Below are 14,829 nucleotides of genomic sequence, written 5' to 3'. Positions count from 1 at the left end.
AATGGCAGGGGATCCCCCTCTCCCTGTCCTTCCCCCCTCCCTCTCCCCCCTCAGCCCAATGGCAGGGGATCCCCCCCTCCCTGCCCCTCCCCCCTCAGCCCAATGGCAGGGGCTCCCCCTCTCCCTGTCCTTCCCCCCTCAGCCCAATGGCAGGGGCTCCCCCTCTCCCTGCCCCTCCCCCCTCAGCCCAATGGCAGGGGCTCCCCCTCTCCCTGCCCCTCCCCCCTCAGCCCAATGGCAGGGGATCCCCCTCTCCCTCCCCGCTCAGCCTAATGCCAGGGGGTCCGCTCCCCGCCGTGCTGAGGTCTCCTAGGACCAGGGCGCCACGATTCCCGCCACCGCTTCGCCTTCCCTCCTCCCCGCCGAATTCCACTCCGCCGCCGCAGTCCACACTGTCGTGACGACAGAGGGAAAGGGCGCCGTTTACCTATTTTTACGCCTTGCCGCAAAGTGACACCGCCGCTTGCTGCGGGCGAGAACTACAACTCCCAAGAGGCCCCGCGGCGTCATTTCGATTTTGAAAACGGTGATTCGCTTCTGCTCCTGCCCGCGAGGCGCCGCCGACGCTTTCAATAACGTCTGGAGGGTTACACTGGCAACACTACACAGAGCAACCCCCAGGCGCACACACAAAAACCGAAACCATTTCCGGGTCAGGGGTCACAGACCGGACGGTCATGTGATCGGAAGATGGCTGCCGGGCCGGGGGGCCTGTGAGGGAAGTGGCGGTTCCTGGTTCGAGCGCCAGCCCGGGGGAAGCGGGCCGGGGCGGCTTGGCTCGGCTCGCGCTAGCGCCTGGCGTGGAGGAGGCCCCGGGCCGGGGGAGCAGCCCGCCCTCCGTGCCTGCAAGGAGGGCCGAGCTGGCGGGGCAAGAGCCGGCCCCTGCCCGTGTCCGGACTGGGGAGAGAACCGGCCCTGGGCGGGAGGCCGCCAGCGTGAGCGAGGAGCTGGCTGAGGGGGCCCGCCCCCGGCATCCCGGGGCGTGGGGGACCCGGTCCTTTGGGCTCGTGACTGAGAACCTGGGGTGGGGGGAGAGGCTGAGACTGAGCCCCCAGGACTGCGGGAATTAGGGGTACCTGGAAAACGGCGTGAAGCTGATCTCTAGGGGTGCTGAGTGCGTGGCTGGGGCTGAGGAATAGTTGATCCCGGGGACTGAGAACCAAAAGAGATGGGGAACTAACTTGCCAGGCACCTTGGATGAGGAGGGCTGACTCCCTCCCCTCCTGCTCCACCCCCCAGAGACCTTGAGGTGGGAGGCCCTTAGCCCTGGACAGGGTTTGGGAAAGGAGGCAGTTCCTTTAGTGGCAGAAGGGATCCTTCTCTTGATGGGTTCTGGTTGATCTTTTCATTTTTTGGGTTGGGGGAAGGGTTCCCTTTTCCATGTCCTTTCGTTCCACCTATAAATATGATCAGCGCCCCTGATGTGGTGGCTTTTACCAAAGAGGAAGAGTTTGAAGAGGAGTCATACAATGAACCATCCCTGCCCGAGGAGTATTCTGTGCCACTTTTCCCCTTTGCTAACCATGGTGCCAACCCCTGGTCCAAGTTTTCAGGCTCCAAGTTCACCAAGGACTTCATTCTCATCTCTGAGTTCTCAGAGCAAGTGGGCCCGCAGCCTTTGTTGACCATCCCGGATGATGCCAAAGTTTCTGGCACTTTTGATCTGAACTATTTTTCCCTCCGGATCATGTCTGTGGATTATCAAGCCTCCTTTGTGGGGCACCCTCCTGGATGCTCCTACCCAAAGCTAAACTTTGTGGAGGATTCCAAAGTGGTGTTGGGAGATTCCAAGGAAGGGGCTTTTGCTTATGTGCATCATTTAACTCTTTATGACCTTGAAGCTAGAGGCTTTGTGAGGCCTTTCTGCATGGCGTACATTTCAACTGACGAGCACAAAATCATGCATCAGTTTCAGGAGCTCTCTACGGAGTTCTCCAAAGCATCAGAGTGCTTAAAGACTGGTAACAGGAAAGCTTTTGCCAATGAACTTGAAAAGAAACTGAAAGACCTTGATTACACCAGGACTGTACTGCACAATGAAACAGAGATACAGAAGAAAGCCAATGACAAAGGATTTTATACAACCCAAGCCATTGAGAAAGCTAATGAACTGGCAAGTGTTGAAAAGTCCATTATTGAGCATCAAGACCTGTTAAAGCAAATCAGGTCATATCCTTATAGAAAACTGAAGAATTCTGATTTCCATCCATATGAGCCAGAGTGTGAACTGGATCAAGCTAACGCAAGCTTTGATCAAGACTCTACTACCGCTAACCCTGATGAGCCTGGTGAAATGCATCTTTATGCACGGATGCCATCTTACACCCCTAAACTCATCAAAGCAAAATCTGCCAAATGTTTTGACAAGAAGCTGAAAACCTTGGAGGAACTCTGTGATGTTTATTTTTTCACCCAAACTCTTGATCAGTTAAATCAAATAGAGAAAACATTTAGAGGTGATGTGTGCTACCTTTTGACAAATCAGATCTGTAAAGACCTTTTAAAGCAGCAAAGTATAACTAACTTTCTTTTTGAAGATAAGTCTGTTTTAGATGAAAAACCAGCTGAAAAACAGTACAGTGGTTGCCAGGGATCTAATCAAGACACTGTCAACACGAAGTGTTTGGAAGAATCTCCAATTCCTAAAGTGTTAATCAGCTTGGAATCTTACAAATCTAGTGTGGAGTCTGTACCTATCAAGATGGAGCAGGAGATTGAAGATTCCCAAGAACCAGGAGTGACTGAACCTATTGGTTTTGACCAGGAGAATTTGGAATACCTTGATGCAGACATTAAAGGGAGTATTAGTAGCGGTGAAAGCATTGAGGTTTTGGGAACAGAAAAGTCTGCTGCTATTCTGACAAAATCTGAGAGCCAGGCAAGTTTGCCTATCCACCCAAGTCCACAAGTGGTCAGGAGCAAGGCAGTCGGCAGAAGGACCATCAGTGAGGACAGCATTGAAGTCCTTAGCTTGTGTCCTTCGGAATCTTTAATCCCTGAAGATTTTAAAGCAAGCTACCCAAGTGCCATTAATGAAGAATCTTATGCAGATGATGAAGGCCGAGGTATTCACGTCAGCCCAAGTTTAAATCCGTCTAACGTTGAAGAGATGGAAGGCAATTCTGAACAGGAGAAATTATTGCCAGTTGATTCTGCCTGTTGTATTGGGAAAGAGTCTCCAAACTTTTTAGAGCCTCTACCTGACCTCGCACATAAACATTTTGATGATGATGGTGTGGTCAGTATTCCACCACAGCCATTTCGGCAGGTGGATCAGGGATTTCATGTGAACTTCACAGACTGTTCTTCACATGATGACGTCTCAGGAGGACTCCTTTCATATGAACTTGATACGCATTACTTAAGCAGTAAAGAGGCCAGTAGAATTAGCCTGGATGACTACTCAGACTCCACAAGCTATGTGAGCAGTGCAGCATCCACGTGTTCTGATAAGACTCCTTCTCCTGCTCATCCTCTCAGTCACTTTAATGAAAGGCACAAAAAAAAAGCTGGCCAGAATGCCTTGAAGTTCATTAGGCAATATCCCTTTGCTCACCCTGCAATATATTCTCTGCTCAGTGGAAGGACACTAATAGTGCTGGGGGAAGATGAAGCAATGGTAAAGAAACTTGTGACTGCTCTCTCCATCTTTGTTCCTAATTGTGGGGTGTATGCCAAGCCTGTGAAACACTGGGTCACTTCCCCTTTGAATATCATGGATTTTCAGAAGTGGAAGCTGATCGGACTGCAGAGGTAAACTAACAGAGATCTCCTTCAAACAGTAGATTCATGGGCTGATTAATGTTAAGAGGTCCAAGCAAATAGTTCCTTTTTTGAGACCTCTTACATTAAAAAAGGAAGTATTGAAGGGGAATTGATACTGTAAGCAAACCCTCCTGCCTCTGTAGTCACTTTCATTTGTTGGGGTTTGTTGCTACACATTCTGTTTGTTAGGTGTACATGTGTGTCTGTATAAGGCAGTGGTCCCCAAACTTTTTATGTCACACCCCACCCAGGGGCCGGGAGCAGTGGGGGCCAGGAGCTGAAGCTGGGGCTGGAGCTGGTTGGTGCTCCCTCCCCTGCAGGGGCTGGCCCGAACCTGCTGCACCCCCCCCAGAATGTTCCTCTGTGCCCCACTACGGTGGCACACCCCACAGTTTGGGGACCACGGGTCTAAAGGGTGGTATTTCCTCCAATACTTTCCTTCCTAGAAATCCTTTTAAGTGTTAAACTTCCAGTGCATTCTGTTGGGTGTTAGCTATCAGATTCCTTTGAAAGTCAATGGGAAATCATTCAGCTAAAATACCAAAGACCCGCCCCATCCAGCAAAGCACTCAAGCAAGTGTATTGGTCCAGTGCTTTGCTGGAGCAGGGCCATAATACTTTAAGGTGTCCCTTTGAATTCGTTCTTGTGTTCCCATTAGAGGGGTCGGAACCTCCTGGGTAAAAGTTTGCTTTTCTTCTAGCTGAAGTTTGTTTTAAACTGTCCTCCTTGTCACATGGGTCTTTAGTTTTCCATTACGTTTTTATTTAGAAATGTGCTTTCGATTAAATGAAAGGCTAGAACATCTGACCAACAGCAGTTGTTTGAGTTAGAGGGAAAGTGGCCTGCTTGTATCAGTGTATTAGCAACCTAACCTAGGTTAGGGTTAGGTGATGGGGAGAGATGCAGAAGTCCTGTTCTGAGCCCTGTGGTGATGTCTAAATACAGTGGAATGTGTTTAGGGTGAAACCGCACTGGCATGACAGGCACAAATTGCTCCATGTGCTGCAAGGTTCAAACGACAGTTTGGCTTATTGGGCAACTTCAGCTGTAGGTGAAGATATTCTGTGGAAAAGCAGCACTGGAAGAGGGTTTCCCTGGGGCTGTAAGATATTTCTAAAATCTGATTATTCGCTTCTTAAAACGTACGGTATTACTTTGTTTGCTACTATATAAAACCAGCTATACAACAGTGCTCTTGCCTGCTGCATTTCCTACCTTTATAGAATGAAGCTGTGTTCTAGAAAGTTTGCACTGTCACTCTTGCCCACAGAGGATATAGATCAAAGTTTATAATGCTAAGAGTTTAGTTACAATAATTTCCACTAGAATAGGCAGTTTTTTAGCATAAAAAAAAAATCAAAATGCAGAAATCTGCCTGGTGAATTGTTGGTGCTTTTTTTGCTTTACCCAGAAGCTCTGAATTATTAAATCATCTTGAATGGTACATTTATTCAAACATCCATGTAAGTCAAAATGACAGTTCTTTAACTGTGCTACCAGTTACTACTGTGCTCTGGCTTTTGTGTCTGGGTTGAGATTAGAGTTTGGAGGGATGGCTAGTACCCCCTGTTACAGATCAGCAACTCTTTCCTCTGGTATGAGGTTGGGGTGCGCCTCTCCTGACAAGGTGACCTTAACCATGCAGAATTGGGAGCACTGGGCAGAGTTGTCTTAGGGTTATGATTATCTTGGTTAAATCACATACACTTGTTAGTTCCTGTTACTCTGAAACCTGCTTGTTGTGAATGTCCTTTGACTTCGCATCTCGGCGAGAAAGGCCCAGACTCTGTAGTGGAACTCTCTTGTCTAAGGATTGTTTACAAAAAGTTTCTCTACAAGTAGAGTTTCATCAATATCAAAGCAACTATCTAGTAAAAATAATTCTGGGGGACAGGAGGCGCTGTTGGAAAGGGGACCCCTAAAGGCTATTCCTTCACTTCCAGTAGGGAACGGTTGTAGCAGTATTTGCGTCTATTTACCAGCAATTTCTTCTTAGTTCTTGCATGCCCCTGGATAGTAGTGACTTGACTTCCTATCTACCACCTCTCCCGCTCCCCGCAGAATTCCTGTGTTTCCCTGCCAAAAAGCTGCCTGGGGAAGGGGGACTACCATAGGTGCAGGGTTTTTTGGGGGGATTGCCCCCCCTCAACAGAGGCGAGGCATGCAGGGTTATCCTCCCCCTGCCCCCTCCCATTTCTGCAAGTGCAGAGCTGCCCAGCTGAAGGAAGGAGGCTACATCTCTGCTCCGCTGACTCTGCAGCTGAACGCTGCCTCCTGGGTCCTAGTGCTAGTTTTGCAATTCTTTTCTGTGCTGGGAGCCTTCCTGTTTCTTGTGCAGCAGTGAGTGCCTGAGGTGGGGGAAATGAGGGAAGGGGGGACCGTGGGGGTGGGGGAAAGAGGCAGTGGGAAGGAAGGCGGGGGGGTGGAACAGGACAGGGGCAGAGGAATGTAGGAGTGAGGGGAGAGGGATGGAGAAGAAAAGGGAATAGGGGAATCATGGGTGGGCAGCAGGAGCTCGGCATGCGGTATCCCCTTGGCAGCAGCTGGGGCTTCCCCGTTAAGCAGGCCCATCGAACCCTGAACCTGACAAGCCCTACCACCCTACAGCTGGACCCCTCTGATGAGCCCCACACCCCACTGAGCCCTAACCAGCTGCACCTGGACCGCCACCCCATCAAGCCCCACTCCGCCAGCACCCAGACCCCCCCGTTGAGCCCCAACCACCTTCACCCGGATCCCCTGCAGAGTCCCCATTGCCCCTGCACCCGGAACCCCACAATGAGCCCCTGTGCATCCAGATCTCCCACGGAGCCACCTGCACCCAGACTGCCCCACATAGAAACCGCTCACCCCACACCTGGATCCCCCCCACTAAACCTCTCCACACTTGGATCCTGCTGGGCTGAGCCTGCCCACCCACAACAGGTGCGCCTGGCACAGAGGGGCAGGGCCCCGAGATGTTTCTGGGGCAGGCCCAGCCCTTGCACTGTATCAGGGTCAGGTGCAGCCTCACGGCCAAGTCCTTATACTGCGGGAGGTGGGGGCTTCAGGGTGATCTCCCACGTCAGTGCAGCCAGTGGCATTTGCTCCCCACTGCCATGCTGGAGCCACATTTATTTATTGACAAATACAATTTACAGAATTTTAAAATATTGTACACATCATTTTTATTTTTGGTGCAGAATTTTTAATTTTTTGGCGCAGAATTCCCACAGGAGTATTTCAGTGTAAGCCAAGATTCACTGTGGACACCTTTAAAGGCTCCTCTACGTTCGATCTCTGCTACCAAATCCGAGTGACAAGTTTACTCTTAAAGATGATCGTGCTGTAGTTTATGAAACCTTTCAATCTAGTTTGTACAAACATCGTGTCTTTGTATCATCTGTCAGTGTTTCACAGCTTCCCTTGTGTTCCTTAGTATGCTGTATCTCTCTTCTCTTTTGCAGAGTGGTTTCCCCTGCTGGTGTTAATATGCTGCACTCCTTGAGTCGATACAGCCGGTACATCAGCATTCTGGATGCAGACAGTAAGACTCTACGCTGCCCCCTTTATAAAGGAACCCTGGTGCCCATGCTTGCTGATCACCGCACTCAGATCAAACGAGGCAGCACCTACTATATGCACGTCCAAAGTATTCTAACTCAGCTGTGTTCTAAGGCCTTCCTGTATGCCTTCTGCCATCACTTGCACCTTCCCATCAACGAGACAGAAACAGAGGAATCCATTGTGTCTCGCAGGATGAACTTTCTGAAACTTCATCTGGGACTTGTGAATGAAGATGTCAAAGTGGTACAGTACCTAGCAGAGCTGCTGAAATTGCAGTACATTCAGGAACCTGTCAGGGGTATTAACCCTGTGCTCAGATATGACTACGTTCCCAGCTTTTTGTACAAAATTTAGTATCATCTGGGCTGCCCTTCTATGGACTCTGATTTTGATGAAGATCATCTGTGCTTGACTTGGCTATTTACAAATAACTGATATATCGGGAAGAATGCAAAGCAGTCAACATATTTGCAAGCAAGAGTCTGCTGTGTAGAAAACATTGTGTCTGAAGGAACCTGATTTCTGTGAGACTCCCAGCAGCTGAGAACTGGATGTGTTGTACCCCAGCAAAGAAACGAGATCTAAAAATATTGGCCACTCCATCTTTATATGTTAAAGGGACACTGTCAACTTTTAAAAACCTTACTAAGAACACCATTCCTTTCATGTTCATGACGCAGTGAGGGTGGGAGAAGTCGGCTATCCTTGTGGGGTGACATCTGACGAGTAGTGTCCAGTCCCCTCAGTGCATGGTAACTTGTATGTTCAAGGTAAAACTTTGCATTTTCCTGGCGACATCAGCGTTGCTAGTGCATAGACAGGAGTAAAGTATGAGCCCTGGGGGTTTCGACTGTTTTATATATACAGCAAAATGCATTTGCCCAAGTGTGGGGGTGATATTGATCTCTATATATTAAAGCTTCCAAGCATGATGGAGGCTAAAAATTACCCGCCCACATGAAATAATTTACAGTGCCCCTTTGCATTGTCTGTGCTCGTTAATGGTTCATGGAATTGATTGTTGCTGAGCCTATGAGCTAGAGATCGAAGCATGTATTCTTCTGTTGACTTCTCAGCTTTGCTGGAAGACGAAAAGGTGTAAGGAGTCCTTCTGTGTCTTCAGACTGCACGGAGGCTCCCCCTTCAGTGTGAATGTAGAGCACTGTGCCTTGTTAATTTGCAGCATACTCTTTTCTTGATGACCTGGGGATGGGGAAGGAGACCTACAAGTCTTTAAAGCTTGCTAAGACTTTGCAGCACTGCTGTGGTGTAACCTTGAAGGAAATATGCTAGTTGAATAGCAATAAGGGCCCCTGTTGGTTGCTCTCTCAGAGTTTAGAGAACGAATAGTGCAACTCATCTGAAGCTGCACGCAAAGGGAGGGATGGGGACAAGGAGCCTCTTAGGGCAGGCACTCAGGAGAGATCTGGAATGAATGTTTTATCTTTTGTAGTTTTGTGTCGGGGGCTAGATTTGCATTGGATAGGAAAATGAGTGTAGGCGTGGCGGCAGCAAGTGCTGCTGCTGGCTCTGTCTCACCACTCCAAGTTTATTTATTTTTAACGCCATGCCTTTGCAACTTCTCTACTACCTCTCCCATAGCATCCATTGGGTAGTTCTGGATGCCGCATGCAGTACTGCATTTCACTGAGCCTATTTGTTGGATATTGAGGACTTTCAAAGCTCCACCCACATTGCAAACTGTGCCAGAACCTTCATATTGCTTTTATGGTGGGTGCTGAAGGATTCATGCTCTGCTTTCGTCATGCATCTCTTCCATTGCCACCCCTTGGCTAGAGATTACCGCAGTACATCCAATGCCAGCCCCCCAAGTTCTTTTACGTGAGAGAAAAGTCTTGGTGGAAAAGATCCCCTTGGTTTTATTTCTTTTTAGCACTGTTCTCATCTGATTCGGGGGGAACATAGGTTTTACTAGAGTAGCTGAAGTGTATGTGTATGTGTGTGTATTTTTTAAACCTCTGTCTAATGTGATTATGTGAGACAGTGCTGAAATTGAATGTATATTTCTCTAATGTACCAGAGGAAGCTGCAATGCAGAGTGTTGGGTTTGTTAGTGTATTTTAGATTCCATTGAAACTTGACGCGATGGCTGTGCTATTATGTAACATGCATCCCAAACAAAGAGAGGCTCCTTAGAGACATATTGCACTGAATGTTCCTAGCATCCATAGTGCTGTAACACTGACTCCTCGTCACACACAGAAACGTCTTTGAGACTGTACTGAAGCAGGCCAGGGGGAAGCAATGGGGAGGGATGACTGTTTTAAGTGTTACTATCACAACTGATGGCTTACAGTGAGACCAGGTCAAACAGGAAATAGTGAGTTACCACAGGCTCACTAAAGTTGGCGGTTACTTGTGATTTTTAGCATGCCGTCAGGAGCCAGTGCAAAGTAGCCTTTTGCTGAAGGGTTGAGCAGTGTATGCATGTGTCACGTCAGCTTTACATGTTTCTGCACACCACACTGAAGAATTGTTTGCACATTTGAAAAGCGTGTTTAAAGAACTTCTCTTTTTCAGATTCTAAATGTGACTGCCTGTATGCAGCTACTGCATGTGAACTGGGTCTGCTAAGTGAAAGCTATTTTTATGCTTGTATAAAAACACTGTAATGTACTAGGTGACTGAAGCCACTGCTTGTTAAATCAAGGATGTGTCTTAATAACCTTAAGCCTAGACAAGATTCCAAGTAGAAAAAGAACAGCTGGGATCTTAAGTGAATAATGCAGGTAATATGATTGTCGTAACCTCTCTGCCTGTTAATTGACCGAGTGGAAATATATTCATCTCAAGACCGCATCTTTGTACTGAAAAATAACCTGACGCTAATCGGGAGTGAGGAGGGTAAGACATACTTAAGTCCTGGGAGACTTTTGTCTCTCCCTAGCTGACAGCTCAGAGCAGTGGAGCAGCACTGGTGATGATTGCAGGATACAATATTATGGGACTTTCTAGTTACAGCAGCCTTCATCTGTACTTTGTTTAATCAGACTCCTAAGGTGGTGAATGAAGATTCTCATTTTTCTCTATGTGCAAAACTGCATCGGGGTCTAATGTTCTGCAAGGTGGGGTTAGCAACAGTTGGGCTTCCACCAGTCTCGCTCCTCTGAGCTACCTATCGCAATGCAATTCTTCTTAATTTCAGAATCTTCCCCCACTTTGGGGGTGATCCTGGACCATTTGACTGGCCCCTTTTGTTCCTGATTAAGAGAGACCCCTATGCTACACGCAACTTTTATTTGTTTTAACGTTGAGCGAGCAGTGCAGATAAACACACTTCAGGAAACAGAGGCTGTTCCACTGAAAGTAGGTAGGCATAGCTGGAGTGGATCTTAAACCTGAATTGGTAGATCCTTGTTGCTTGTGATTCCCTTTTCCTTTCATCCACAGTGAGGGGGAAAGCCTACGGAAGCCTGAACTGGCTGACGGTGGTTGGAAAGTTGAGACAACTCTTAGAAGTTGCCTCTCTTGATTGAAAACTTTCAGAGTCTATGGACTTACCGTATTGTAAGAATCCTTGCTTAGGCACTTTTTAAGACTTTACCTGGTCCTTAACCATGTTGCCTCAATACCTTCAGCTATCAGGAACCATTCGTTAATTAGGACCGTAATACTAATGGTCCCCACTGCTGATCCTGACATGCATGTTAGTAACTGGTTTACGCTGCAAAGGCCAAGGTAAGACACCAGTGCCTATTGAGAGTCAGCCACACTCTTTAGACCGGGCGTGGTACCAGACCCTGCTGGCTAGTGGCTGCTGCTGTACATTACTAAATGAGGTCTCTCCCTCTGAAAGCCTGCAGACCCAGTGTCGTATTGTGTTTCTGTGAGTGCCACCAGCATGCACCCCACGACACGTTGCATGGCTGGCTGTGGGTCCACTTCCTATTTTTGTGTTGTCTGTGTCAGGGAGACATGGTTGTAAGCCCCACATGAGAATTCATCAGAGCAAAGGTCTCCCGTGGCCTTCCATGACTAGCCAGGACAGCAGGTTGCAATTACTGTCCTCTAACTTCCCGTGTTTGAAGATGTATTGTTGGCTTGCACTCTTAATTACCCTAGCCTCATGCTTTCAGATACAACAATTAGGATGGTCAGCCATACGGAGGGAGGTGATGTTAATTCTCTACCAGCTCTGTTTCTCCGAGAATAGTGCTCAGATTTACCTTAAGCCAGTAGCAATCATTTCTAAGCAGCTCAAGGGCTGTTTTGCCTTTAAACTAGAAGAGGGAAGCTCTGCCTGTGCTATGGCAATAGTAATAGATCACTTTTTAAGGGGTTGGACATGTGGCTGGGGTTTGAAAGCCTGTAGGACTGACTGAGGACTGTGCATTGCATGATGTTCTTGGTTTTCATTAGGCAGCGGACTCGGTGTGGTCAGAAAGCCTGATTGTGCAAGATACTGAGTGCCCAACTCATGTTCAGACTCAGTGCCTGGGAGCTTTGGGCCCCAAATGGATGGCAGGGGGCTGCTGTTGGGTTACAGCAGTTACAAAAGCCAACCGTCCCAGTGAAAAGCTAGAACAAGTGTTAGAACTGGAAATTCAGTGAGCTGCGAAGGAGGCTGGTCCTGAAATACAGAGCTCCTGTAGTCCACTGGACCCCGAGTGATCAGTGCTACGCAAGGGCTTACGTTGGCATAGCTTCGTCTCAGGGGTGTGAAAAATTACTTGGTCGACAGAAGAATTCTTCCGTCGACCTAGCTACTGCCTCTCAGGGAGGTAGATTAGCTACAGCAATGGGAGAACCCCTCCCATTTGAGTAGTGTCTACACTGAATCACTATAGCTTTGCCACTGTAGTGTCTTAAGTGTAGACGTAGCCTTAGCCAGCCAGCGACAGAGAAAAGACTGGTCTGCCAAGACGTTTTAAAATGAGAGCCTAGAACCTGCTACCATAGCTTGAGAAATCATAAACCTATTACATACTGGTTGCTGAGAGATGCATTTTAGCCGGAAGGCAGAAGCACAGGGTATCTGGCCTCTGGGCAGGGTAGGTCAGTAGATGAATGGGGCTGGGCTAAGACCTGCCTTTGAGAGCGGTGAGTAGGCTGTGATGAATTCTCGTCTTATTTTAAAGCATCATATCTTATTACTGCATGTCAAGTTCCTTGTCTGTACCTGGGTACGGAGCACCTGCATCAATAGCTAGACCGAGTGTCACCTGGAAGAAATCCAAGCTGCATATTGTAATGTGTGTAGTGATGTAGGTGTGGCTGCACAAGAGCTTAACCGATGTTAACACCAAATGAATCGTAGGAGAAATGTACTTTTAAAAAAATTATTTATTTGGGTTCAGATATTTTTGAAATTCAGAAAAAGTTGGTTGTATTTTTTAAAGCTTATTCTTGTCATACATTGTGGTTACATTCTAATCTGACTGTGCTTATTAAAAAATGGTCCTAACGAAGCTTTGGGCTCAGATGTTTGAAAAACTGACCGGTCGTGGTAGCTTGAAATATTGAAAACGTTGATGAATAGGAGAAGTCTGTGGTGTGTGCTTTGGAGCCATAAAAGCACCAGAAATGTGTTTCTTTCAGTAGCTCAGTCTTGCAAAACTGCACCTGGACTAGTATGTTTGCCAATCATGATTACAATGGAGACTTGCTTGTCAGAGTTTCTCTCCCATGGAGAGGGGGATTGTGGAAGGCTGAATTAGCTATTCTGAAACTAGCAAGACATATTTTAAGGTAGTAAAGTCTGATGCTTTCCTACTGCAACCTTTAAATACAAAATGTGACTGTATGTTAAGTGGCTCCCATGGGAAATCTGAATATAACAGCTTATGTTGCTGAGACTCTCTTTAAAATATAGCATAGATCCCTGGCTCAGAGCAATGCCTGTTCATGCATTCCATTAATCAGTAGTTGAGCATCTGCAGCCCCCCTTGACTCCAGTGGGAGGTGGGGATGCATCAGCACCTTTTGCAGATCTGTCAGAAATTGGACTTTAGAGCTATCCTGTTTGTCCTCATTACAAAAGCAGCTGATTTATTAAATATCAGGTGCCAATTTCAATCCTTTGAAAAGGGTTAAGTGCTGCACCGTTCACAGTTACTAGAAAAGGACCCCTTTCCTAAAGGGAGGCTTACCAGCCCCTTGGTCGTGCCCACAAGTGTGGGGCAGCGCCCTACAGGGGTAGCCTAGGGGGAGAGGCGGGTAAAAAATTAAACTTTTTTAAAAGCCATCTGCCTTGTGGGAACAAATCACAAAGAGGAGGAGAGAGGAGGTTAACAGAAGTGGGGGTGGGGGGAGTGACATTTCTCTTAGTTCCCTTGGCTTGTCAGATGGCAACAGATGCTTTCCTAGTGGATGTGGATGCACCGCAATCCCAGTTTGCTTCCCCAGAGCTCTCTGGTAGCTCTGGATTGGGTGCAGCTGCTGCCTTGTTTTAAAGGACAGGCAGGCCAGGGAGTGGGAAGGCAGCAGCAAAGGTCTCCACCTCCTCTTTCAGAGACTTGAGACCCGCCTGGTACTTCCCATCGCTCACCAGCCTCTCCTTGAATTCCTTCAGCGTCGCTTTGGGGCTCATGTCGTTCTGAATCCTCAGCGTCAGCTCTATCCCTGTGTGGACGATTGGTTAATGCTGCCAGAGGGCGGCTCAGACTGACAGTTGTTCCCTCCCTGTAGCCCACGGAACGCAAACCCGTTAGCTCTCCAGCCCCTGCCACTGGAGGGGAGACTGGGTCTGAATGCATGGCGCAGGCTGTATCCTGCTCCCATAAAGCTCTGCCAGCCCTGCTGCCGTGCACCATGCTGGTGGGCTGAAGACACCTTCTTCTAGCAAATGCAACTGGGAGGAGTCAGGAGGACGCTGGGCCTAGCCTGCATGGGATCCGCTGCTCTCAGCGGAAGTGTGGTTGTTCCCACCATGGGGTGACGCCCAGAGAGCAGGCCTGAGTGCATCACAGCAGCCACCATTAGTGCCAGGTTACTACAGGCCCAAAGGGGAGTCTGTGGCACCAACCGTTCGGAAAGCTCCTTGGAGTTGGAAAATGGGCAAGTTAGATTAGGAGTGGACACAGCACAGGGACTGGCCAGGATCCTTCAGTTCAGTAGAGCCACACTGAAATCTAGTGTTCACCCAGGGCATGGTCCAACTCCCAGTGTAATCAGCAGAGTCCCAAGAGGAGCTGGCTTAGGCCTCTACAGCAGAAACCTTTGCTCTGGAACCTGCTGGAGCCACAGCTCCTCCTTGCTCAGCCAAGCGCAGCAGCCTCAGCCTTACCTTTGTGGATGAAATGAGCTACTTTTTGGAAGTCCTCTTCCCGGAATCCCCGGGAGGTCAAAGCTGGTGTCCCAAGCCTCAGGCCGCTTGGGCGCAAGGCACTCTTGTCACCTGTGTCAAAAGGACTCTGTCAGGAGAACCATGCTCCCACAAGCACTACTGGAAGGAGCAAGCTTAGTCCCATGACCAGTGGTCTTAGCTGAAGTTATTTCGGGGGGAGAGGCAGGAGGGTGGGATCCTTCATCTTAGAGCTCTCTCTGGCTTGGTTTGG

The 14,829-nt window shown here is 48.3% G+C and overlaps 3 protein-coding genes across 3 annotated transcripts in view; 2 read left to right on the top strand and 1 right to left on the bottom strand.

Annotated features, from left to right (window-relative positions):
* Positions 1-690: 690 nt before the first annotated feature.
* SMCR8 (SMCR8-C9orf72 complex subunit) lies at positions 691-12,741 on the top strand. Its single transcript, XM_077829155.1, has 2 exons — positions 691-3,753; positions 7,213-12,741. Exons 1-2 carry the CDS (start codon positions 1,406-1,408, stop codon positions 7,664-7,666), a joined length of 2,802 nt encoding a protein of 933 aa, XP_077685281.1. The 5' UTR covers positions 691-1,405; the 3' UTR covers positions 7,667-12,741.
* The window catches only part of LOC144271673 (chemerin-like receptor 1), a 26,271-nt gene continuing 19,388 nt past the window's right edge, over positions 7,947-14,829 (top strand). The window contains exon 1 of the mRNA XM_077829157.1: positions 7,947-8,082. The gene's annotated coding sequence lies outside the window, so the exon portion shown is untranslated. The remainder of the gene's footprint in view (positions 8,083-14,829) is intronic.
* Positions 13,722-14,829, bottom strand: part of SHMT1 (serine hydroxymethyltransferase 1) — a 10,995-nt gene continuing 9,887 nt past the window's right edge. The window contains exons 10-11 of the mRNA XM_077828028.1: positions 14,559-14,669; positions 13,722-13,894 (exon numbers count right to left, since the gene is read on the bottom strand). Coding sequence (XP_077684154.1) covers positions 13,722-13,894; positions 14,559-14,669 — 284 coding nt within the window. The remainder of the gene's footprint in view (positions 13,895-14,558; positions 14,670-14,829) is intronic.

This window comes from Eretmochelys imbricata, chromosome 10 (assembly GCF_965152235.1).
Source record: "Eretmochelys imbricata isolate rEreImb1 chromosome 10, rEreImb1.hap1, whole genome shotgun sequence".
NCBI lineage: Eukaryota > Metazoa > Chordata > Testudines > Cheloniidae > Eretmochelys > Eretmochelys imbricata.
The sequence above is the reverse complement of the archived record's forward strand: the minus strand, read 5'-3'. Positions and strand labels throughout refer to the sequence as shown.